This window comes from Pyrgilauda ruficollis, unplaced genomic scaffold, assembly GCF_017590135.1.
Source record: "Pyrgilauda ruficollis isolate IOZ18807 unplaced genomic scaffold, ASM1759013v1 scaffold14, whole genome shotgun sequence".
Classification (NCBI taxonomy): domain Eukaryota; kingdom Metazoa; phylum Chordata; class Aves; order Passeriformes; family Passeridae; genus Pyrgilauda; species Pyrgilauda ruficollis.
In genome coordinates this window covers 7,081,638-7,108,240 of record NW_024512543.1, presented here as the reverse complement: position 1 = coordinate 7,108,240, position 26,603 = coordinate 7,081,638, and the positions used below count along the sequence as shown (strand labels likewise).

Genomic DNA, 26,603 nt, shown 5'->3' with positions numbered 1-26,603 from the left:
GTTGAAATAGGTTTTCCACTTTTTAAAGATTCTTCAGGAAGTAACTGGTATTATCTTGCTCATCCTCCCCTTGATTAGGTGGTCTGTAGTAAAAAGTAAATACAAGTTTTTCTTTCTTGACTCCTGATTTTCACCTGCAAGCTATCAGCCTAGCTGTCTCTGACAAGTGAACTTAAAAACTGTGAAGAATATGTCAGCAAAACTAATATTTATTAAGAGAGAAACACATAAAAAATGTATTAAGAACCATACTCATCTATAAGCCCTTACATAATTTCATCGGACAAACCTCCTGTCCTCAGCTTTAAATCCAGAATCGATACATTCAGCTCGATGTAAAAGCCATAAAAGTAAGTGCTAAAAAGTGTAAGAGTTTAAAAAGCCATAAAAGTGCTCATTTGCCACTGTTCTGCATTACATATTTTCCAACTGCGTAACTCAGTACTTTTCTCTGGGCTTTATGCAAAGTGAGGTGAATCCCACCCCACAGCACAGCAGCATCTTACATTGTTTTATTAATTCACATTCATAAGGTGTACCTACCTTGACTATTGACGTTTCTAAAATACGTAAGACACAAAAATTCCTTCAACAAAGGTCTGGGTGAATTATAAGTTAAGAGCAAGGAAAAAATATCTAATTCAAACCCTTCAAAGGAGCCTCCCTTCCTCTTGCACAGAAAGAGAAAGCTGAGACTTACGGCATTTTCATCATCATTTCATCATCTCACGATGATCAAACTGTAGGAAGTAGCAACAAAATCCCAAAATGTGTTTTTATTGTTAAATATAAAAGACATTTATTTCCTTGTTTACCAAACAAATTTTTTTACCAAAATAAGATAATCTGTATAGAATTTCTGGGAGAACAAAAGCCATTAAAATCCTTGAGAAGGGTAGGAAGGAAACTGAAACCATGAATGGCAAAATGGGAAGCAGGCAATGACAGTTTAGTCTTGAAAGCACATGGGCATCAGCCAGTAGCAAGGTGAAAGCAAGAGGAGACATTTCCTCTCTCGTGTGTCATTTTCATCTGTGGAGTTCTTCTTAAGATGACATAAATTGTACAAGTTCCTGAAGGGAGGTTCTAAAGCAAGAGATAAAAGTACAGAAGGAATCTCTTTCCTCAAACACCAACACACCTCTGACAAAAGGAGGCGCATCCCTCAGTAGAGTCTGGAAGATTATTCTCCAGATGCCTGAACGGTTTGTATAGACCTCTCAAATGATCTGGAATCAGCCACTGTGATTTGAGATACCAAGCTGGGTAATTCCTCACTCTTCCCCACATGAGGAAGCAACATCCATGTTGTACTGTACATGCCTTGGGTTTTCATCAGAGACGTGACCTGGAATGAGTTTTCAGTGTCAGGTGTACTGCTCCCTCCAGGAAGAGAGTTTCCAGCTATTCACTATCAGTGTTCTGTCTTGAACCTCACAGCTTTTGTACACTGCAGCCTCTCTGTATCCTCAGCCTTGGAAACCACTCATGTATTTGACTTATTGGTGACTTTCTTCAACTTCCTCCTTTGCAGAGCCAAGTTTAGGGTTTTGAGGAGAGTGTCCTTGTTGTTCAGAACATTGTAGCGATTCACTTCCACTAACCTGCTGAAATCATATGGCTCAAAGGTGAAGTTTAGGGTACGGTAAGGGGAATCTTTTGACTCAATGATAAAGTCACCAAAGGATTTCTCTTCCTCTGACTCACGTTCAACTCCTGCAGCAAGAAAGAAAGAAGAAAAAAAAATCACAAAAACCCTCTGCTGTGGTAGAATCATTTTAGTTCAGTTCTGCTAGGAGGATATCAGAGATAATTCTGTTGAAATTTAACTTTTTCCCCAAAGCTCCTCCTCAGAGATATCAGCTCCTTCCAAAATATTTGAAAGCTGAAGGGGCAAAGTATTTCCTTTCTATTTCCACTTGGATCCAAAACACAGTACTAAAATACATTTCCATTGTGATAAATTGTTAAGTTCATCTTTGATTATTATGCTCAAAATAAGAAATATAAAGCTCAGTTCTCCCTGGAAGTGCTGCTCTACACTAAAATGAAAGACAAACCTCAAGTTGAACAGGCCCTAGGAGTACCTTGCCCCTTACATTTAAATACCAGTCTTAAAAGATGAACATCAAAGTAGTTTACTGCAAACACTTTTGTGGGGGAAGGGGTGTTGTGAGCCTCTTCTCTCATCCTGCCCTTAAAAAACTAGTGGAAACTGATTCTGCCTTAAAAGTAAATTACAATTTAACAATTACAGAGTAATATTAAGAAGAATCAAAAGAGGAACATTGACCTCACTGAATTTTCCCCGTCAGCACACCCAAAGAATTGTTAGAAGAGTGCTTTAAGATGCAGCTTGCTTACCTGGAGCTTTGTATTTCTGGAAGGTGTCATTCACCAGTGGGAAATGGAGTACAATGGGAGCCTTTGGATTATTGTCATCCACAAACATGTAACACTCTTTTGGCTTCCTTTCATCTTCCTCACTAAATTTGATTTTTGGAAAAGGAATGTCCCGCTCCTCACAGTATTTCTGAGTCAGCTCTAAAACCTGTTATCAGAGGAAAAAGATAATTGCAATAGAGCACCAGCAACACTTCTAAGATCATCTAACAGCAATCCTCAATGGGAAAGAGACTTGCATTTAAAAAAAGAAAAAGAAAAGAAGTGACAGAAGCTCAGTTTCAAATCAGCAGAAATAATTTTTCTAGCTGGTAATATAGAAGAATGAAGAGCAGAACTGCAACAAATATCAACAGATTGCAGCTGAAACTTTTTATGCTTTCCTACTCCAAATCTATTCACCTTGACTTTTCTGCACTTAATAATGAACATTTGTATGTACAGAAAATAACTTGTTTCCATGAAGAAAATCACCAATAGCCACTCTTTCTTTAGAAGCACATATCAAAGTAACAATCATCTTACAGGCCAAGCAAATAGTCTTATTTTACTTAACAATCTGTTTAGGCTTCTGAAAATTTTTGAATCTTCTTACAGTCATCAACTTTCTGTTTTCTCATGACCTTCACAGGAAAAAGCATAGCAAAATAATGTTTGAAATGTCTTTTCACAGGAAGACAGGCCAAGAGAGGTGGGGCTGTTCAGCCTGGAGAAAAGAAGGCACCAGGGTGACCTTCCAGTACTAAAGGAGGCTTACAGGAGATGGAGAATGACTTTTCACAAGGGCATGTAGTGACAGGACAAGGGGGAAACAGCCCTAATCTGAAGGATGGTAGGTTGAGATTAGATATTTGGAAGAAATCCTTCACTGTGATGGTGGTGGGACACTGGCACAGGTTGCCCAGAGAAGCTGTGGACTCCCCACCCCTGGAAGTGTTCCAGGCCAGGGTGGACAGGACTTTAAGCAAACTGGTTTGGTGGAAAGTGTCCCTGCCCATGGCAGGAGGGTTGAAATGAGATGATCCTTAATGTCCCTTCCAACCCAAACCATTCTGTGATTCCAGGAAAGACTTCTTTGAAATTCCTTCAAAGGATTTATTTTCATTTCTTGATTAGTGTTTATATTCAGCTTCAACTGATCTGCTGCTACTGAGTATGATTCTGTTTTTTTTATGTTCATGTAATAATGCTCAGCTACATCACTCACCTCAAATGGAGCTTCCCAGGAAAAATTGAATGACAAGATAACATCCACATCCCTCTCTGGCTGAAGTACCAAAGGAAAGGGAGAGTTGATGGAAAAGCCACCATCCACTAAATACAAGCTCTCCTCCATGGGAGTCAGCTGGTTGGGAAACGCATCCAGGTGAGTACCTGTAAGACACTCCAAGTAACACAAGTAACTATATTGATTCATTACACACATATTGGCAGAAGAAATAGACAAAGCTCATATATTAGTGTTACAAGAAGACAAAAGACATTCCAACATGCACTTTCATCTAAGACAGACCTATAATGTCTGATGATCAGCTTGCCTTATATGACAGAACAAATACAGTGGATTAAAATTTTTGCTATGGTGTAAGAAGGGATACATTCCCTGGCTTCAGCAGAACAAAGTCAAGCTCACTTATGTTCCATTGGGATATTATATAGTGTGTTAATATTTTGTGATAGTCAGATACACATAAACTCCTTTACCTCTCCAAGTCACAAATTTCTTGATGTTAACATAATCTTTGTGAAGATACAATCCCTTCATGAAATTGAAGGTTTCTCCACATGTGACGCGGGACTTGAAGAAATCCTGAAAAACTTGTAACAGCGGTCCCCCAGGTGTAACCAAGCGGGTCTTCAGCCGTGCTGGGTCTCGGAAATGGAATCTTCGGCAGTCATCTGCAGAAGTCACAGAAAGATGCAGAGCATGCACAAAGTGCCAGCTCTAACATTTCAATCAGGCCTTTTTGTACCATATTTAACCAGTGGTCCTAAGGCTGGATTTGTCCTCTAATAAGGGTATTGTAATGAAATTTAAATGCAATGCATATTCCATAGGTGGGTGATTTACTAGCCCTGTTTAACGGGGAAAGCTTTACTCATAAAGCATTGCCCATATTCATTTCAAACCCATACAAAGAAACCCTTGTTACCAAGTGACAACCCCTTCTGTCACATAAGACATCAGTCAATCACACACAGTAGCATTTATAACTACACAAAACAAAAAGGGCGGGATGTGCTGGGAACCAGGGCTGGAAAGGCAGAGGAAAAAAAAATCTTTTTCCACTAGTTACTATAGGGCCATAACTATGCACACGAACAAGTCCCAGCCTCTGAAACTGCAATGAACAAATGGAGATCAATGAATAAGCATACAACCATAGGGGAAACCGAAAGCCTCTTTTTTCCATCTCCTGCTTAGCAATCCAGCTTCTATTCTTCCTCTTCTCAGGATTATGATGCCTGCACTTTAATATGTGTTTAAGACAGCTCCCAGACCTAGCCCAAATTTTAGTCGAAGTCAGATAAAAATTCTTTTCAAAAGAAGAGGAAGTATACTAAAGAAACAATTTCTCTTCACTATAAGAGTGATCAAAGGGAATAACACACAATAAGAGATCTGTCCCAATCCACCCTTTGTGCTAATCTTGAAAACTACATACAGCACATTTTTGTATCATATTATTTGTGATCACTACAAAATCTTTTGAAAAATCCAACTATTTTTATGTATGTTCTTACCTACAACTTTGATAACATCTTTGAAAGAATCTAGAAAGCTCAGTCCTATACCAACCACCTTCAGGCAGATATCATCCAAGCTTGCAGCAAAGGCACTGCCCCACATTCCTGCAGGAGAAATGCAGAAGAATTTAACACTCAAAAGGTTTTTCATGGAACCAAAAGACCTATAATTCCCTCAACATTTTTCATGGGAGAGGGCTGTCACTTGATTCCTTACTATTCTAACAGTTTGAGTGAAAACCTTGGTGTTAATCATGTGAGAAATTATGATCTTACAATATAATGCAGAAAATTTTCCAAGAGAAAAGCACAAAAAAGTCAGTAAGAGAACAGGAAGACTGACAGTAGATATTTTTGACAGGCAGCTATAATAGAGTCATCTTGCAGACTCAGGACATCAGACTGTAACACTATGAACCAGCTATGAACCTAAAGCTCTGGAGAAAAATCGACATGTTTCACTTCTTCAAGTCCTTTGGAAAGGAAAAAAGGCATGGACTTGAGTTCGTAAGTCCCCAGAGTAGCAAAGTTCCTTTCCATCCCCTTATATGATAATTTAATCATTATCATAAGATCATACCTTGTAGAAAACAAATCCTGGGCTCTGGATGTTTCTGGACAAGCCGTCCCATGAAGAACTCGCTGTCAAAATTCTCTGTTCGAACAAAAGCTCCATATTTGCGAAACCCAACTTCATAGGGAGTGAACTCACACCATTCTAAGAACAAGCCAACAGGATATTTACTCAGAGTAAACATGAGTGAAAATACTGATCTGATATCTGTTCACACAGGGCAGACAGAAGGGACTCTCCCCCCACCTTTCACAATCACTATGGATTCCTCTGCCCCTCTGCTCTAGTTTCTATGTACATATAATTAATAAAAACTCTTGTGAAAGCTTTCATTCCATCTTGCTCCATCTTGACTTTGTTACTACAGAAATAATCTCCCTATTTTACTTTTAATTTAAAAAAGTTTTGATGGCTCCCTTTTCCATCCAAAATGGAAGCCACACTATTTTTCTCAGCTTTTCCTCGCACTATGAACTATCTCCCAGGAATTCCTGCAGTAATGGCTTGAAAACTCAGTTAACCCACTGCATCAGACTTCACTGTGTGCTTTCCAAAGTGCCCCCTCATGCTTGAAAGATTTCTACAATGAGTTGAAAAGTAAGGATCATCCAGTCTAACTCCTGGACCTGCACAGATCAACCTGACAAAACACAAAGCATGCATCTGCAAGCATTATCCAAATCCTTCTTGAACTCTGGCAGGTTGGACCAAATTGAATTCACTGCCATACACACCCACTCCTCAGAATAAAACAGACAAGTCCCCTTGTGGTACACAGATGGACACAAGCATTTGTGTTCCTGTCTCACTCATCCATCCCCACTTGTTGCATCATATTTGAAGTAATGTACTGGTCTTCATAGACTAGTCTTCATATTTTTACTGTAAGAACTCAGACCACTAAAACAAAGTGGCTCCCTTATCACCAAGGCCTCATTCTTTGATTCAGACAGAGACACATGTACTACAGGAACCTTCTCAGCTCCTGAAAATTTCAGGCAGTTTCTAGCAAAACATGTGGAGTGGCCAACAGTTCTGAATCTCATTTCTCCATTTTAGCCACGAAGAAGACATTTGCTATCAGGATGATAATACTTTGTCAATCGGTTTCTGATTGCCTCTTGCACTACCAACTGCTGCTTGAGCTGTATTTCCTGTTATCAGCTGCTCACTGCCCAAGCAGCTGGATAGATGAAATAAATGTGTGGACTTCAGCAAACAAAAATACATTTCTATGTTCATACCTGCAAAGTCTCCACTGCTCATATTAGGTCTCACATTCACAGCTGCATAGATAGGATAAGGGTTCTGGGCCCATTTCACTGCTGCTTGCTGATCAGACAGCTTTGATGAATCTTCCTGGTCACAAGCAAGGAAGGAGGAGCCCACTTAAGTCAGGTAAATTCTGTACCCACAGTTTGATAATTGGTAGCTGTTGCTTAGCATTTCTGATCAACAATACTACTAATTCAAAGTCCCTTTTCCTCTTCACTGTCCAGGTATATGGTTAGTTTTGTCCAAAATATTTCTGCAGCTCTGTATTTAGAATATTCAATGTTAATAAACTAGCTATCCCTCTGATTTTCAATCTCAATTACATAGAAAATACTGCACAATAACTCTGTTCTGCAAAATCAACATCATTCTGCCAGGCTTAACCTGCTCAGTACACAAGCTGTTATTTTAATAACAGTCATTCCAAATAAACACTGCATTTTTCTGTAACACTGATCCATATGAATCAAAAATTCTTTACTAAAGAAGATACTATGTTTATTCCACAGCACTGCCTAAACAGAGGTGAAGAGCAATTAGTTTCTTGACTCTAAACACATGGCTCACTAGAGTTCCCACTTAAACAGCAGAACACTTTTACCTCTTGTTGTAGAAAATATTCCACAATGAGGCCCCACAAATCTGTAAAGGAAACCTTCCGTCCAGTGATCTCCATTGCATTCAGCTCCTGGAAATAGTATTTCAGTCGTTCTGGAGAAAATGCCCCAGCTTTGCTGCTGGACACAGTGTCCTGAGCTCTGCTGATTGCATCTTGAAGGTCTTTCTGTGACCAGTCAGGGTCTCGATACAGTGTTGATAAACACCTGAAAATGCTTTTATTAATGTCATCAGTAATAAAGGCCTTTGTGTAAACAAAAATTTTAGCTAGTTGTAATTAGTGCTGCAGCACTTGAGAAGTCTAGATAAAAGAGTGAAGAATCCATGAATAAAAGACCTCTAAATGCTAAATTGTGATGAAAACCCTGACACCTACAGGACATCTTTGTTCTGATTGTTAACCTGCCTTCCAGAGATGTTCCAAGCATCCTATGCTAGCACCCACGAACTAGCCCATAAACAGTCCAGAAAAAAAACAACCATGATATGCTGGCTGATGGCAAGGGTGCCATGGCCTTTACCAGAAGAGAGGTCTGACTGAAGGAGAAGCTAGTTTGGACCGCTGACTATCTATACAAACAGATGCCCACATTTGTTTGGGAGTGTCTCTGAACCCAAAGGGGCAGGAGAACTAGGTACAGAGGAGTTAATTTAACACACAAAGCTTGGAAGGAAGAATTACACTGTCAGGTTGCACAACTTCTCTGTGAAATAAGTTCACAAAAACAAGGGAAGACTTCACCACAGACTCGAAGAACTGAGCGAATGAAACATTCTAGCCACGTCTAATATTTCAGCACATTGCTGAAATAGTGCAAGACAGTGCTATGCCTCTCTTCAGCCTCTGTGCCATTTTGGAAGGTGATGACCTAGTGGTCTGCACGAACATGTTTCCAGAGACTTGCACCACCTCAGTTATCTTCTTGGCAAAGTAGGGGAATGAGGAAGGTTTTTAAGTCAGTGCTCTGAGGTACTACACAGCAGTTTTATTCATGTAATTCATAAACTGTCAAACTTGCACAAGCAGCAGATTCATAATTTTAGCCAGTAGCTTATGGGTTGGACACAATGCTGGATCTCTTACACTGTTCAGGATCCCCTAAAGAACTCACAGATGAAAACTGGTAAAATACTTGATTTGCTGTCTGCCTACAGACAGCACAAATGTAATTTTGGTCTTATTTTGCATCAACACTGCCATTTCACCTCTATGTTTCTGAATCAAAACTGCATGTAGCTTACCAAGTGGAGCCAGAAATGCCACAGAGGTACATTGCAGCATCCAGAAGGCCCAGCTGCTGTAGCCCAGCAAGGCTGCCATAGAGGGATGTCAGTGCTCTCATCCCACCTCCAGAGCCCAGCACCGCCACGACTGGAACCTGCAGACAGCAAACTCAGGAGTCACAACCACAAGCTTGGCAAATAAATCACAGAACTAACCCCACTGCAGTCTCATTTGAACAACAAACAGAACATAAAAAATAGAGATATAAAATAGAGATATAAACATTTATTTCTATCTACATTACAAGTAATTTTGGGGTTGATTCCAAGCTGAACTTCTTTCTCTATTTTGTAATTGAAATATATTGCTTACTATAAAGCATAGCACGGTCATCTTAGGGACAGTCACTTACTGAAATTGCTATGTATATTATCACACATTTACTTTCATACAATACACATGTAAGAGGCAATTAGTCTTGTAACAGTAGCCAAATACCACTGAGCAAGGTATTAGGATATGTAAATGTAAGTTTCCTCAAATAAGCAATTAAGAATCTATTCCTGTGGTGTGAGTTTCATTTTAAACATTCTGAAACAAAATTTTCCATCACAATTCCAAGCCCAAAGCCCAAGAGTTCCAGTACAGTACATACATTCTGAAATTCCAACATTTGTGTCCCAAAACACGCACACATCCCTCAAAGTTTAAGAAATATAAAAACATTTAGACTTCAGAACTGAAATGTACCAGGGATTTGTCTCACACCATAGTGAATGCAAACCATGTTTCTTGTTGGTTACAAGCAAGGATTCCTACATTGCCTAATTATCAACCAAGCCCAAAGGATTTTACAGTCTCACTACAGGACTGTGCTCAATACCTCATCTTTTGGAGGGGATTCTTTTAAGTGAAGAGTCTTCCTCAGTGCCTCAGAAACTACTTTCTTCCTTTTGTCCAAAAATTCTCTCTCCTCTTTACAGAGATCAAACCCCATACGTATATCAAGATCCCAAGAGCTGAAATAGAAGTTAAAAAACATTGACATATTGGAGGATTTGTAATCAGTATGGAAATGCAATTTTTGTGAACACACAACCTAGGTGAAGATCTTGTCCAGGTGAAATTTTAGTGTATACATCAGTTATTTTGTACAACAGCTTTTGGAATTAAAAATTAAATTCTCCATATTGTAATTCTCCTTTAATATTTAAATTCAAAACTTCTGTCAAACAGTACTGAAATTAAGCTTCACAAAGGAATTTCACAAAGGAAGAAAAGACTCTTCGTAAGTAAGATTCTTCTTTGTGAAGAAGATTGTAAGAGGAGCAACTGACATCACTGTATCAACATGAACAAGAAATGAGGGGAAGAGGGATTTTAAAACAGAAGATTCTGAACTTAAGAGGCAGGAGGAGGCAACTGAATACCAATGAACTTGTTATGAAGCTCTAAAACAGGAGCAAGATCTTCAGCTGATGACTGGATACCAAATGACCCTACCAACTTACAAGCCAACTTCTTGGTTTTCTGGGTTTTTTTTGCCCTTTTTACTCCTTTCTTGCAGCCTTCGTCCATTTTATAGTTCAAACCCTTCACACATATATGTGCTTTCCTATCTCTCATTACATCACTTCATATATTCTGGTATACCTGTGCATGACAAAACTACTTAATATGTACATCAATAGCTATTTTACATTTAAGTGTTAGGAACACAAAATTTGTACAAGTGTCAGCAGGATTGACATCAACCAATAGATAATATCTGCAAAGTAAAGAGTCACAGCCTTCAGAAAATTACAAAAAAAACCCTATCAAATATATTTTTCTTTAATCTATCCCAAGAGATCAATGGAGTGAACAGACCTCCCCAGAACAGAAGGGAGAGTCACTCAGGTCCTTTATATGAAAATAATGACCTTTCCTGATTTTCCAGTGGGGTTCCCACTCACCTCTCTTCAGTTTTCAAACTCATATCCAAACTTTTTCCCTGTGAAAAGAGAGAACACATTGACACATTGAAGTTGAAAGCAATTACACAGGTGGAACTACAAAATAGAAGTTACGAATTATTTCCTCTGCAAGTGTCTTGCTTTTTCCCTCCCCTGATACTTTTCTTTCACACCCTGAAAATACTTTTTTCTTCAGAAAGTGATGAACTTTATACTTCATTTTGCAAGACCCGACCATGAAAACACATTAGGAAGAACTACACTGAGTAATCTCATTACTTCATTCTAAGACATCCAAGAAAACAGCACTCCTGAGAATCAATCACATGTTGCCTAACTTTCCAAACACCTAGAGGCAATGGAGGAAAAGGTTATCTCATGCACATTAAAGCAAGAGCAAAATATTGATATTACCTCTCCCAAAGAAATGATTCTATCAACTTTTTCTCCAATAGGAAGGGAATTAACTGGTACAGTCCCCAGTCCCAGAACTGTAGTGTGCTTTTCAATATCAGGGTTCACACCATCCTAATAAAAACAAAATCTTATGTGAGAGTCACAGAAAACAGTTTTAAAAAAATACTTTTATACATTGAAACAGCAAACAATTCTTAATATCACTATAGCTAAATATTTACCAAATATTATTACCAAATGCCTAAAGCTTTTCGAGGGCACTCTGCTTTTTACTTGGCAAGTCTTTGCAGGGGTATTTCATTCACTCAAACAGTTTCTTTGTTGTTGTTGTTTGGTTTCGTTTTAGGGATGTTTTGTTTATTGTTATTAGGGTTTTTTTAATATACCTGTCTGCCATAATTCAAAAATCTTTAAATACAAAATTTCCGCCAAAATAGTTTTATTCTAGCATGTGTCAGAAAACACAAAAACAAACTTGTATTCCATCTTCCAAGCAAGATTTGGAAAAGATACCAAAAAAGGCAGCAGCATTACACATACATCAAAAATACCACAAAACAGAGAAATAAGGCAGTATGTAATTAAAAAAAAAAAAAAACTTTAAAAGCAGAGAGAACTAAAGCTTGTCAGGAAATATTTGGGTTTTCTGTCATGTAGCAAATGGCAAGATCTCATAACACAGAGCTGTGTGCAGATTCCTAAATGTAAAGAGGCATATTAAAAACCCCTCATTTCAGAGGGTCACACAAGCCTCCAGAGCCTCCAGGTGGGCTGGAGCCCACACACCAACCACAGGGCTCAGCCCTCGGGAGGAGACCACACCTTGGAGAAAAACCAGGCTGGCACCCTTCTCACACCAAGAGCTGAAGTCAGGCCAGGAACCACCCACAGCCTTCACAGGCGTCTTCTGACCAACAACTGCTGTCCTGAGGCCAATGTCCCCCTAAGCTCACTGTCCTCTTCCTAACAGGGGCAAACAACATGCATTTAGGTACAGGGCAAGCAACACTACAACGTTCCTGGCGCTCTCTCACACCTGATAAGAGAGAAAAGGTCAGACTGAAGACTTCTGTGGTCTATGCCACTTGATGAAGGAGTATGTTCTGCTAGCCACCAGAGCTGGTTGGCAGAGGTTCCCCACCTGGGGCAATCTCCACAGTTGACCTCTACAGTGTTTTTTGCTTGCCTGGCTCTGAGTTTTTGATCACTCAAGCCCAGGTCTCTCTGTTCAGCTCATGTTTGCTGCCTAACAAACCCCCTGGCAAAGCTGTTCTTCCACATCCTTCTTTGTGTTCTCTTCTCCACAGCTGCCTCTACAGTAGCCAAGATCACCATTTGCAATCGTGCTACCCAATTGCTTGTTGGGATAAAAAACACCATAGAATAAAGAGTTTCCTTCCTCTCATTTTTGGAGAATGAATATTCAGTCACTACCTGGAGAAATTGCAAAGTAAAAGACAAAGCTAAATAAACCTCTGCAACTGATCTACAAGTTTCTAATAGAAAAGAGTTCCTACAGACTATCTCAAAAGGTGAAAGTAAAGATGACTACATGTAGCAAGCATGTACGGAGTAACATTTTCTTAATTGCTGTGTTTGAACAGATGTTAAATCTTTGGGGAGCATAGACTCTTAAGGTAATTTCAGCTCCTTACACAACAAAGATCCAATGCACAATCTGACATTTAAAAAAAAAACTTATCTCTCTGTAAGCTTTATGGAATCAGCATGGATGCTTACCTGTAGGACAGATATAGTTTGCTGCAACTCCACTTGCAGTTCTGGACACATTTCTTTATCCACATGAAAGATAAATGAGGTTCCAGAATCCTTCTCATTATCTGGTGTCCAAGGAATAGACAACTGCTTTTGATATGCCCCTGGGACAGACACCTTGACTTCACAGCATCCTGTGCATTAGAAAAAGAAGTTGAGACCACAGGGGCCACTTGTTGAAAATCAAGTATTAAGTGTAGCTGAGACCATGAAAACACAAGTGAAAACTCTATTGTGGGGTACCCAGTAGAAAATACCCAATAGTATTAATAATTGAAAATAAAAGCAAAAATTGCTTTAACAGCCAATTTTGTAGTCAGTGAATTAAACTGCACTGTATAGACGGAGAATCAAGCTCTCCCCTCTCTCAAGGAACAAACACGTTCAAGTTGTCCTGACTTAAACTCTCCGGGCAGCCCTACCTTGCTGTTTCTCCTTTGCGTTTCCCTCTTTGTTGACAGTGCCTTGCAGACACAAGCAAGGATGAGCCTGTGAAAAAAAGAAACCAGCTCTGGTCACACAATTGTTAGTTCACTTCTTTGTTTGAAGTTTAATTCACCTACTATATTAGTTGTAGGTTTACAGTTGCAAACCGTCAAAAAAAAAAACATAAGGCATTGTTTTGTTATTTCAAATAAAGACCAAATTTTGTTTCAGTAGGACAGGATTATTAGATTTTGTTTCAAAATAAAAACCATCCTTTCTATTCCAAGAACTGGGTTTTTTTACAACCAGTACTTCACAGTTACAAGTTATGAACACCTGGGGTTTTTCTGGCTTTTTTACCTTTTTTAGAGGTATGCACAAGTACCGATTCAGAACCTGTTCAGATCCAAGCAAGCACTTCATAAATTTCTGTCCCAGCTTGTCTATGTCCTCATGAAATTTAGTCTCTCATACCATTCAGCCATCAGCTTACCCTCTAGGACAGTAGATGAGAGATTGATTTTGACACAATTTCCCTAAAAGATATAAAACTAGTCCACTGCTTGAATTAAGACTGACTTGCTGAGGGAAATTAGAACACAAAAGGTTCCTTCCTATGAAATAGTTTTCAGAACTGTGCTGTTAAATGCCACCAACTTTTCAGGGGGAAAAAAAGTTAAAACTCTACATTTCAACAATAATTTCAACCATAATCCTTCTCTCCTTACAAAAAAATCCATGGCTCCAGTCCCTTCTTTCAAGGGAGCAAAGAGGTAGTAACACTTATTTTTAATGTATAGCACACTGATTTTCTTAGACTGATTAATCAAAAACCACAGGGAGTGATCCCCTACTTAATAACGGCATTGATAAAAGCTTAGAAATAATATGCATTAAGGCAAGAAGAGGGACTCTTCCTGGACAGCATCTAACTTAGAAAACACAGTACAACCTTCAAGACTCACTTGCCTGCTAAAGATATTTTTTACAAATTTTATGGCAACCTTACAGGGAAAAAGCAAAGAAACAAACACCTCCAAACAAAAAACTGCAGCTTTCTGTAAGTTGGCATCAAGCTCAAAAATTGAGGAAGATTTTTAAATCAACAAATTCAAAAAGAGAGAGGTAGATCTTGGAGAGAATAGGAGCTGTTTGGAAGTAGGACTGTAATACTCAAAAATCCTTCTCTTCCTACAAGGAACTTATCTTGAGGAGCAAAATCACAGCACACATGATTCTGGTTTCCATGTACTCACCACAAGGACTCCATTGGTCAATACTTCTGTAGGGGCATCTGAGCTGTGAAAGCAAGAGGTTTATTGCAAATGACAACTGGTTTTAATTTTGCTTCATCCTACTTTACAAACTAGTTGGCTGAATAAGCAGTGGGATGAAAAGTTCCTCAGTGTGGGAGATCCAGGGAAACAGCAAGTATATTTCCCTTCACAAAATAATGGAGGCTTGGAAAATTTGAAAAAAAATTGTCTGCAAATATAAGCATGTGCTATAGGATCTCCCCATCCCAGTTATTTTGATAACCTAGAGAAAAGCTGAACTTAGATAATACTACCAGATAATAAAGTATACATTTGTGTATTTTGTAAGGTTAACTGAAACTTTCCACCCCCAAATAAGTGAACACTTTCTGGATTAGTTATGTCCCATGAAGTCCAGCAAAATTTTATTTCTTTTTTATCCCCAAAATTTTGGTGACTGAAGTATTAAGGATAATTTTGGCCAGCCATTAGTGGATCAACTCAATCACCACAGAGAACTATGAAGTATTATCCTTTTTATGAGCAAGACTATCCCTGCACAGAAAAAGCAACTGACAACAGATCTGCAGAGCACAAGTGCAATCAGCTCTTCAGGTAAGACTCACCATTTCTCCAAGAAAAACTCTACATCCAGCTCTTCATTAGCCTTTGAAAATAAAAGTTGGATATTGGTGACCCTTAATCCTGAATATATAATTAAAAGACATTTTTTCCATAGAACATAGTCCATAAACAGGTAAACAGCTGCTTTTGAGAGCAGCTGATCACCCATACCATCTACATGAAGCAGAGGTTAAATGTACTGAACATAATCCAGGGAAAATAAACTTCTCTTAGGCTTTTGACTTATCAGATAGAGAGGTAAAACTTATCTTAGGCTTTTGACTTATCAGATATACAGGTAACATCTGCAGAAATAAACTTGTTTTTTGCAGATGATGACAAACTAAATAAGACAGCCCCTACAATGATTACTGACTGCAAATGCCTTTCATTTTAAAACCAGTTTATGTTCCTCTAAGTCTCACAAAAAACTAATTCCGTTTAAAGATGCTTTAACATTCCTGAAAGACAGCAGTAATCCCAAATTTCATTTAGCTGGGGCATCCCAAAGACTGTGGAAAACACACAAACAAATTTACTAGAGAACTTGGAAACATCTCAGTTGACAGTAAAACCACACGTGCTGTCATCACCGGTTGACTGAATTCCCCCTTCTGGCTCTCCACACAGGTGAGTCAGCCCGCAGGCCCTGGCAGCTCCGTGCAGGGCTGAGCTGAGCAGGGGCTCACCTCGGGGTCCAGGCTGAAGGTGCGCAGCAGGGGCTCCCCCAGCCTCATGCCCCCCACGTCGAAGATGACAGAGGTGAGCTCATCACTGACAAGGACATCCTTATCATAGAGGGTCAGCTCCAGAATGTTCTAAATGCAGAAAGAAACAAACAGCCTAAGATGAAGGGGCAGAAACACTGACAAACCTGGGGAACTGCATACAATGGACGCTTTGTGTCCATTAATCAATCCCCTTCCCCTTTCCAATCCTAAGGAAAATTCAGTATTTTCAGCAGGGCTTACAGCATAGTTAAGCAAAAAATTCTCCTAGTTGACACCATTTAGCTAAAGTATTTTCTTAGCTTCCCACCTAGAGGGAGGCCCCAGCTGAACTCAGGTAGCAGCGCTCTCCACCAGCTCCTGTTGCCCAAGGAGCAACAGCAATTTCCACTCTTTCATGGTGATTTAGTCCAGGATGCTATAGGGACCAATTACTTCCTGCTCAGCACTGTCTCAGAGATGGTAAATTCATGAGAAACTGAAACAGATACAGTGAGGACATATGGCATCCAAATAATAGCCTTGCAGCAACTAGTTCTCAAGGAGACAAGACTGAACTTGGAATTTTGGTGGCAGTCTCCAGCAGAAACCAGGCTGAGGTCTCATGAGCCCGGAGGGAAAGAAAAAGATCCCACACTCTAAAGTTGAGCTTTCCATTTTCTTACCAGTCAAGTCAATTACCATTCCACATTTGTCACCAACCACTGTGGAAAGGTGAGGTGGGTTATTTCTTGTTAATAGACACCTTATTCCAAAGCCTGGGATGTTATTCAAAGCAATAGTGCCCCACTAAAACTGATCTTTTAAAGTACAGTTTCCTTCCCCCTACCATCAGTGTCTGCTTTGAGAATGAATGCTGACAATCTGAAGACTGTTAAACACTGTATTAGGTCCTACACAGAGAGTAGATGCACAGCCTCTACCCAAGAGTTTGAATTTGGTTTTCTCAATCATCAGAACTGATGGCAGAACTTAACTGAATGAACTACATGGCAGTGAGTAGAAATTTAGTTCCTGTGAAAGAAGGAGCAAACATCAAATAGAAACTTGCTTGATCAAGGAATTTCCTTGAATTCCACCAGGTAGTGCCATAACTTCCCTTTCCTGAGATGCATCACAAGGATGCTTATGGAAAGTTCTAGCTGCAATTTACTTGAGAGAGCAGTTAAACACAGCAGTTTTGGTACAGCTTTTTGTACCACTGAAGACAACTGACACCTTACAAGCAGCACTAGTTTTGAGGGTAATAAAGAACCCTTGGTTTTGAATGAAGTATCAAAAGCAAGCCAGTACAAAAATACAAGTAGTCCAACCCACTCCACAGTGTGTCCTTACCTTGACAGCGCTATGGATCCGATACTGGAAAGTTTCATTCCATTCTGGGTTCTCAGAGTTGTCAACAACCTGAGTTCGGGAGACACTGGGAGATGCAGTGGGCAGCTTTAGCTCCACATAGCAGTCTGCCTTGGACACTGCAGCAGAGAGCAAGACAGGCACCAGAAAAGCTTTAGTCAAACATACTCTTTCCCGTGAGCTCCTCATTTTCTAGATCTCATTGCATCATAGAAAAGTGCAAATTTAAGGCTGGACTTCTAAAGCAAAAGTCTTTAATGAAGTAAATGTCTTCAAACAGAAGCAAATTGATTATTAGGTGCCTATATTTCTTTTTTCTGATTCACCAAAATCATAAAGCCCTTAAAAAAAGGATAGTATTTAAAATTAGGAAAATCAACTTTTAAAAAAAGATTACTGCTGATACTAGGCCTATTGCCTATTCTCCTATCCCTAGGCATCAAAGAGCCTAAGCCTACTAAAAGTCCAAGGAGACAACATCCACTACTGCTGAACCCTTGTTTAGACAGGCCAGGAGCTGGGCTGCTTCCGTTTCCTGAAAACAAATTATTGCCTCAGAGCCCTTCCTTCTTCCATTTAGGGCCCCTTCAACAATTCAAGTATGGGGACCACTCTTCCCTCCAGGCCATAGAAAAGAACTCTTGACAACACGATTCTAGCCCTCAACCTCTCAGGAGGTTTTTCTGTTCCCTGAACAGCTATTTGGCATTCCAAGTAGTTCAATGCTGGATGCCAGATATAAACTTAAGGCAGACTATCTTACTTGATTTAATCTGGAGTAATTTAATATAAATGAGTTTTAAAGATCCAAATGTCCCAAACAGCCATGAGATCTTTACACAGGGAGGGAATATATACCATGCTATCAAAACCAGGAACAGCTTAAAAGCAGTTTATCTTGGAAGCAGTCAACTACCTACTTCCTTTAAAGTCTGCAATGACAAATAAATAGCAGGTACATCAAATAAAGCACTACTACAACTGAGAAAATAAGCATTTGAAAGCTAGAATTAAAGATTTCTGCTTCCAATTTCAGGAAGACTATTCAGCAGGAGCAAGGGTGAAACTTGCCATACCCAGAAGGCTGAATCCAGAGAAAGGAATACAGAATTGGCCACAGTAGAGCAGGTAAAGGAGCAGGGAAGCAAAAGAGTACCAGGACTTACTTGATCTTGTTTCTGCAAAGAAAGAACAGCTGCAGCTGCTCAATCTGCAGATGGGCCTCACATAAAGCTTTTGAAATACAGATATACTACATCATAGATACACTATACTATATAGTATAAATGTACTTTATACTATACATATAATGCTTTACATGAGGAGCTTTTGTTAAGACATAAAGGCAATGAAGTGTGTGTAGATAAGAGGCTGCCTTAACAATGCTCTCTGTGCTGGAGGCATGCACCAAGGAACCAACGTGTTTTCATAATGCCTTGAGTAAATACTTACACACATCTGTACCCTTGATGTTTCTGGCTCGGAGGACTTTTACTGTTAGGTTGTAGTAAGGGTGCTTTTCCCACTGAAAAGAGAGAAACAAGCTCAGCATTTAGCTCACTAGCAATGCCTGCTCTGTAACCACACCAGTATTAGACCAGAGAAATGGATCAGAACCAGCCAGCCCAAACTGAGCTATTAGCAAATCAGTTTGGGAACACACACAGCACTTTCAGTGCCCTGGAGGACAACTAAAGGAGCCTAGAAGGAAACTCAATTCCCTTTTGGCAATGCAAGAGCAATGTCTTAGGGTAACTCCTCATGAACTTCAGAAAGTAAGAAAATCCCCTTATTTAGGGATTCCTCTAATTATAGATCAGTTTTTAATTGCTTTGTTAGTACATTCTTGCTGAGTGAGAAACAGGTGCTAAAGCTGCTCAAACACATTCATGACAGCTAGTTCAAGAGCACTGGCCAAGGGCAAATGAATGCATGAGTAAAAGCAGACGTGGCAAGAATCTGAAGAGCAGGGTCTAAAGTCATAAAAGGCACACAGTGTTTACAATGAGGGAAAAAAAAAATGCTTGCCAAAACACCTCATGGCAGTTTGAGTTAGAAAAGACAAAACTTAAATTCATTTTCATTGTGGACTGCTAACTGGTATCAGCATTCTAAACATGCAGGTCACTTCACCAGCACAGATAAAAATGTAATCCTTACTCTTGAAAGCTTCTGGGAGACTATTTTTGGAAAGTAATATTAGTATCTAAATGCCAGCATGTGAAGTGGGAAAAAAAAGTCTGACTAGATCCTAGAATATCATGAAGGAGAAGTGGGGAAGGGCAGGGAACAAGAGAGAACTGCTTGAGGTGATTTAGTACAGAGACTGCACAGAAGTAATTGTGTAAGCCTCAGGAACAGAATGAGATATTGCCTCATTTTCATCAGTTATGACACAATCCTGGCCAGCTAAGAACTTTTCCTATTCTTAAATCACATTTTCAAAATGCTCTTCACAAACAGGCATTACTTCACATTCACAATTTTCAACATGGTTTGCTTGAGACCAGAGTTTAATTTTAGATATGCTAAGTATTAAATTCAACAAGATCTTTACTTACAACAAAATACTGCAGATTGACAAATGAGGCACTGGAAGAGGTTCCCCAGAGAAGCTGTGAATGCCCATTCCTGTCCTGGAAGTGTTCAAGGTCAGGCAGGAGCTCTGAGAAACCTGGTCTAGTGGAAGGTGCCCCTAGCCATGGCAGGCGGGTTGGAGCAAGATGACCTTTAAGGTCCCTTCCAATCCAAACCAGTCTTCAATTCTATGATTCTTGAAATATTCTATAAAAATGTAGGGTCTACATATTACTGAGTTGGATCTCACAGAAACCAGTGAATCCTGAATTGTTAAACTCTTCTTGAATGTTCCTTATCTGATAAATGGAATTATACTATGTTTGTTAAGCAGTCACATTCTTGGTGAGTCTTCCTTATTTTTCATCTTTTGGGGATACCTGCCAGCTTTTGCAAAACAGGGTTTGAACAACACAATAAACCAAGGCATACACAGTATACTGAACATTTTTGTATTAAGCAAGCACCATCCATCCTGACCAACAAGCAAAGAGCAAAAACTACATGAGTCACCTAAGATTTCTCACATGCAGGTACTAAATTAAACTGGTGCAAATAAACTTCAGTTATGCTGTTACTAATCTTAAAGACACTTACTTGCAGAAATGACATGTTGAAGATATTCTTTCCTTTATTTGTTTCTGTGAACAAGACATGCCTTCACAGTGAATTTCACCATGACTTCCACCCTTCAGATGCTAGTTTCTTCCATCTTTAAACCTTTCCTAATCACCTTTCTTTTATTCAGTCCCTAACACTAGTTTCTCAGGCAAAGGCTGACCACCTTTCTACTTCATCAACTTGGGGCATAGATTACTGATAGAAATTCATGATTGTATATGTTATTCTCACCAGCTTCCTAAAGTTCCTGCAACTCCTCTGTTTGTTGAGACATGAAGCTACATAATCACACCCCATGGCTGTGAAAGCAGTCTTCATTCACATAGCATGGCTGTTGCCTGGAAATCAGACACTATGAGAGCAAGCACAGAGCACCATGAAGATAGCCCATCCTTCTTTTATTGCACACCATCTGTCAAAATGTACTTACATGCTCAAAAGAAAGTCCTTTCCAAAGGTCTCTAACACCTTCAAATTGCAGCCAGTCATTACACAGCTGAGGGAACATTTTCCACATCCAGATCATAATTTAAGGGCATACAACTCAACAGAAACGTCACTGTGCTCTCAAGCCTGTGCAATCAGTTATGCCAGAACTTCCTCATATGCCTCTTTTACTTATCTTCCACTTATCTTTTAGCAAAGGCACAGCAAGGTCATAGCATGCTGCAGGTGAGCTTGCAGAGTAATGAAGCATAGGAGTATCAGATATGCCCTATCTGAATGATCAGGGAAAAGGCAGACAAGAAATCCATATGGGAAATGGGCAACAAATACTGATGACAGCTCTGCCTGTAGCACTCTGCATGGCAGCCTACCAATGTATGTGACTGATGCAAGCAGCTAACTTCTGCTTTGCTTTTCAGTGGTTTTCAGAATCACTGCTTTTCCAGAGCTCAGGAGTGCATCTGAAGCAAAAAAACAAAAGCCTCCTTCAAATCCTAAAATGAGGGCACAAGGCTGAATTTTCACAAACTTAACTTTGCAAACTGTCTGTACCTTTGGTCTAAAGTGAAGATGCTGATGCAGCTGGAAGTGACTGCAGAACAAGTCATCCCATCTGTAGGACCCAGTAATCTTTACTTTCACATAGTCCAGGACACCTGCCTTTATACAGTGGGCAGTAAGTGCTGGGATCCACCCCACAGCTCTCAGCGCAGGCAGAGGACTCATCATAAGCCTGCCAGATTGATCACAAAAATGCTGTCATAGCAAATAGAAAGACACCTTCTAAGACACATTTTGTTCACAGCTATTGGGAAAATTAGGCAGCTCAAAGAAATGTCCAGTTTACCAAAGGAGCAGTTTCTCCCCATCTTGTTCCTGCTCCCAAAGAAACACTGCTGCACATCATTCCCTTCTTTGTGGCCTAAGAGTCACAAGCTTGCTTTTAAAGACCAAGGCAAATCCCTGCCTTTCCTGGGCACCCCTTGCACTGTCCCTCCTCCCTCAAGAGACTCACAGACCCAGCCCTAAGAGCCATGGTCTTCTGGCAGGCAGGATTTATAGTTAGCCAGGACATGAGCAGTGCCAGCAGCTCAGTAACACAACAGCAGTGGCAAACACCAGGTTCACTGTCAGGTTATTGTTGTTTGCCTTTAGAAGTGAATCCAATGCTAAACTCTGGAAAATTAAAGCAGTCTGATTGCGTTAAATTTACCTACAAACCCAAAAGGATGATCTGCTGCCCCACCCCTTGCTCAGTTGCTATCAATTAGTCAATACTAAAATCTCTCCCTACAGCCAGCAAAATTTTAAGTAATGTTAATTTTTCTAAAATTTAAATAGCAAGCATCTGAGGGAAAATATATTGTTTTACAGGTTAATGGAGGTTAACATGAGCCTCTTCTAACCTGATCTCCTAAGTACTAAACAATAATATTAAAAAGTCAACAAGTTTATTTCTATCACACAGCAAGCAGAAGTGCAGAAAGCGATACAAGCAGCAAGTTGTCTTGTGACAATTAATGGTCACCTCAGTTTTAAGTTGTATACTGAGGGGTTGGCGTGATAGGATAAGACAAGTGTGATCAGCTTATAGATCAAATTCTCCACTCAAAAGGTCCTTCATAAACATTTAGCTTAATTCAAAATTGAAATTATTAGCCTAACCATCTTATACAATGAAATTATTTCATTCTATTTAAAGGACAAACACCTCAAAACCATTTTATCTGTTGTGGTTGCACTGCATTATGAACAGGAGCTGAAGCCATCATTAGTCTTTGTCTAACTGAGACCATTAATCCCTGTAAGGTAAGATAGAAAGCAGAACAGAAGGCAACTGTAGTCAAGGTTATTTGGCAAGAAAACACATAAGCATGATTTCATCTCCACTGATGAAAAGTACAGTATTCTGGACTCTCCCCCCAAAAAAGTACTTGACATCAGCTCAATTCTGCTCCCCAAAACCTAAGGAAACACAGATCCTCTCTGGATTTCCTCAGGCAGACCCTAAATTTAATAAAAGCCTGAAATCTCCATTCATATGACCATTAAGAGAAAAGTGTGGATAACAATAAACTTTTTCCTTCCTGCAGAAGTGCAGGACAGGTTTTCCATGCTCGCAGCAACAGGAAGTCACCCCTGAGCACATCAGCCAAGGAATGCCATCTCCGAGCCGGCACCACGATGTCTCTTACCCGCCAGTGACAGAACCCAGTGTCTTTCCTCTCCTTCCTTTGGAAAAGCACTGCTGCCAGAAAAGGCAGCACTCTGGGTGGAAATGGCCTCCGCAGCACCTCATGGAACATGGGGAAAATGTCCTGCTGTCTCTGCAGAAAATCTGACAGGGGAAGCCAGAGAGCAAGGCGAGTCGGCGGGCGCCCGGCTGCGAAGCGCTGCTGGCCACGGGCTCGTGCGAAGTTTTGCGCAGGACTGGGCTGTGCTCCAGCCGGGACAAGCGGAGGTGTGGCCCACACTTGCCAAACAAGCCGGCTCAAAACCTCGCTGGCAGGTTTTTCCAATATTGCTGCAAGATAAGGACAGTAAAGCAGCACCAAACAGGGAAGCCCTGGGCAGGAGGAGCCACCACTTTGTGATCCAGCCGCGACACCTAAATCCCCAATCCAGATTTTCTTTGAGAGTTCCAGCAACTGATGTACAACTATGGCCATTTCAAATCCTTTTCAGAGCTTCAGCACAACCTACCAGTACTTTTAAATAGAAAAAAAATGCCCATCATACAAGCCTGAAGTAAAGCAAAGTCTGTCACTGACTGTAGCTGTTCAGAGCAGTTTCAGGGAGGCCAGAGCAGAGACACCACAGTTTGGGCTGCCATAAGATTCCTCAGGGAATATCAACTCCCCACCACATCTCCCCTCTCCGAGCAGCCTGCAGAAGTCTCCCCCTTTTCTTCATTTCCACGTAACACAGTCTTAATTCTTCCACCAAAAGTTCTCAAAAAACTTTACAAGAGACAGGACATATTTTTGTAAGAATCTATCACACCTTAAAAAATAATTAAGCAGTGAAGGAAATAGTTTACTAAAAGCGATTAGGTTATTAGCAGCTGCTGACAGTTGCCTCACTGGAGCATTTTATCAAAGAGCTGAAATTTATAAACTGGAATTGCAGACCAAGTACCAAACTTATGTGTTACAACAATTAAAGTGACAGAAAATGTATGAAAGCCAGTAATGCAGCATGTCATCAGCTCTATGCAAACATGAGAATGTGACATTCTCAGCAAGGTCCCATTCATTAATCATTTCCTGTCATTAGCGTCAGTCACTAGGCTAGAATTTAAGAAAATTAATAAAAGAACTGACATTTCAAATACAAACAAGTCAGCACTAGGTGGTGAATTCACAGAATGAAGAGTCAACACAGAGGCAAAAAGCAAACAATGCCATTGTGAAACGGCCAGCAGCTGCTCTAAAGCCCTCATGTCCTACTAAATGGTACAGCAGACATGGGCTGAAAAAACTATTTCTTTGCTTTTCTACTCACCACTGCACTGACAGCGAAGGACTGAAGCACCACTCCTATGATGAAAGGCTGAGAGAGCTGAGGCTGTTCAGACTGAATAAAAGAAGGCTCCAGGGACACCTCATAAAAGCCTTCCAGTATTTAAAGTGGGCTTTTAAAGAGTGAGAGTGACTTTTTACACTACCAGATAGTGACAGGACAAGGGGGAACAGTTTTAAAGAGGGTAAACTTAGAAGAGATATTAATAAAAAACTCTTTACTTAGAAGATTCTGAGGAACAGGTTGCCTAGAGCAGTTGTGGATGCCTCATCCCTAGCAGTGTTCAATGCCAGGTTGGGGCCCTGGGGGGTTGAATCTAAAATATCTTTAGGGTTCCTTTCAACCCAAATAATTCTATGACTATCATATTAGGTTTTATTTATCTTCAAATAGATTGTAGAACCATAAGTGTGCTTTTATTTTTTATATTTAATCTAACAGTTTGACTATAAATTACAAGAAAATTGAGGTGACCTCACAGTACAGTAGCATGGAGAAATCACACTTATTCTAGTTTATTACAGGCAGTGGATAAACCCTCTACTTTATCCTGAGTGCCCAATTGCACATAAATTCAGCTTACCTGCCTTCTGACACTCCCTCCTCTTCCAATGAAATCTCACTCAGCACAGGGATCTCACTTTTACAGAATTTCTCCTAAATCTCTCAAGAAAAACTGAAAGCTCTTTAGAACATATGCTTGAGAATTGTTTCATAATCAACAGATCATCCATTTGCAGTGTCTGTGTGCAGTTTTAGCCATCCACAGACACTGTTGTCTTAATAGCAAACTTAATATCCAGACAAACTACTTGGTTTTGTTATTTCCCATCAGACTAAGAAAACAGGCAAGCACAAAGACATCAAAAGATGAGGCAAAGAAAGCCTCCCACCCAGCAATTTTACTTCTGCTTTGATTTGTATGCCCGCAGGGGTAAAGGCAGATGTATATGTACATTGCGGATTTGGGGTTTTTTAATCAGAAGCATTAAATGACATCATCACCAACTATATTATATATTATTTAAGATGTGTGTAGATATCACAAGGGACCCCTTTTGGTTGCATTAGCAGCACTGAGAGGAGAGCTGAAATGCAGTATACAAGTAGAAGAAAGAAGAGATGAAAATCTGAAAGGATGCAAGCAAGGATGCAAGGATAAGATTTGATTTGTGTTTGTTGGGGATTTTTTTAGTTTTCTCCAGAAATACCAATATACTTAGTTGTTCAATTTATTCATCAGACTTGGATGAAGGAGCAGATGCCTCCTCAGCAAGCTCACTGATGACACAAAGCTGGGAGGAGTGGCTGATACCCCAGAGGGCTGTGCAGCCCTTGAGAAGGACCTCAACAGCCTGGAGAGATGGGCAGGGAAGAACTGTCAGAAATCCAACAAAGGCAAATGCAGGGTCCTGCACATGGGAAGAATAACCCCAGGCACCAGCACAGGCTGGGGGCCAAACTACTTTAGAGAGAGCTTGCACTGAATGACCCACCTGACCCATCCTGTGATTCTTTCTGTGAACATGGAGACAGGAGACTTCCTCAGTGCTGGGGCTTCCCATGGCTATAGAATGGGAAAACTGAGGATCTGTATTCTACTTCCAACACCAGACTACTCTATGACCTACAGCCCAAACAAGTGCAAACCTGTGAATCTAAATATTTCCTGATTTGGTCACACAGAGCTCAACACCCCTGCCCGGCATAAAATAGTGCATCACCACTCAAAAAAAATTTGTCAGTAATTTTAGTGTTCTCTAGTAAGTACATATTTAATGGTATAATGGTGTAAGATTTGCAAAAACATTATTCAAAGAGATAATTCAAAAGCGGTTTTAGTAAAATTTTGAGAACATTCACAAGCATGTATAAACTTGTAGATTTAAAAACCTACATTGAGAATTGACACACTTGAACACTTGATTTACACATACTAAAGCAAGGGGAATACTGAGATAATGCATTGGGCCTGACTTCCAGGAGAAAGTGAGGTCTAATATACAAATAAAATCTACATCAGCCCAGAAAAGTTAACTGCACAATGACTGAAACACA

At 40.0% G+C, this 26,603-nt stretch overlaps 1 protein-coding gene across 5 annotated transcripts; it reads right to left on the bottom strand.

The window, feature by feature from the left end:
• Positions 1–356: 356 nt before the first annotated feature.
• PLA2G4F (phospholipase A2 group IVF) lies at positions 357–26,466 on the bottom strand. Of its 5 annotated transcripts, none has more exons than XM_041459722.1 (20): positions 23,219–26,466; positions 18,831–18,903; positions 17,361–17,497; positions 15,987–16,115; positions 15,300–15,340; positions 14,674–14,716; positions 13,414–13,480; positions 12,956–13,125; positions 11,213–11,326; positions 10,799–10,836; positions 9,727–9,862; positions 8,861–8,997; positions 7,602–7,833; positions 6,970–7,084; positions 5,732–5,869; positions 5,149–5,256; positions 4,108–4,302; positions 3,611–3,777; positions 2,365–2,551; positions 357–1,716 (listed from the first exon to the last, which is right to left on the bottom strand). In XM_041459722.1, the coding sequence occupies exons 1-20, from the start codon at positions 23,690–23,692 to the stop codon at positions 1,487–1,489; spliced, it is 2,931 nt and encodes a 976-aa protein (XP_041315656.1). In that variant the 5' UTR covers positions 23,693–26,466; the 3' UTR covers positions 357–1,486. The 5 variants fall into 5 exon arrangements, with proteins under 5 accessions (XP_041315656.1, XP_041315657.1, XP_041315658.1 ...); XM_041459723.1 differs by having other exon boundaries at positions 359–1,716; positions 7,602–7,824; XM_041459724.1 differs by having other exon boundaries at positions 359–1,716; positions 20,808–23,358.
• Positions 26,467–26,603: the final 137 nt, after the last annotated feature.

Bases quoted from the DNA above. Each gene is read 5' to 3' on its own strand.
- PLA2G4F (XM_041459722.1), bottom strand. From the start codon at position 23,692: ATGGCCATAGTTGTACATCAGTTGCTGGAACTCTCAAAGAAAATCTGG. The intron at 7,834-8,860 runs GTAAGCTACATG...CATTAATAAAAG, and splicing joins GGCATTTCTGGCTCCACTTG to CATTTTCAGGTGTTTATCAA. The intron at 4,303-5,148 runs GTAAGAACATAC...TGACTTCTGCAG, and splicing joins AGATGTTATCAAAGTTGTAG to ATGACTGCCGAAGATTCCAT.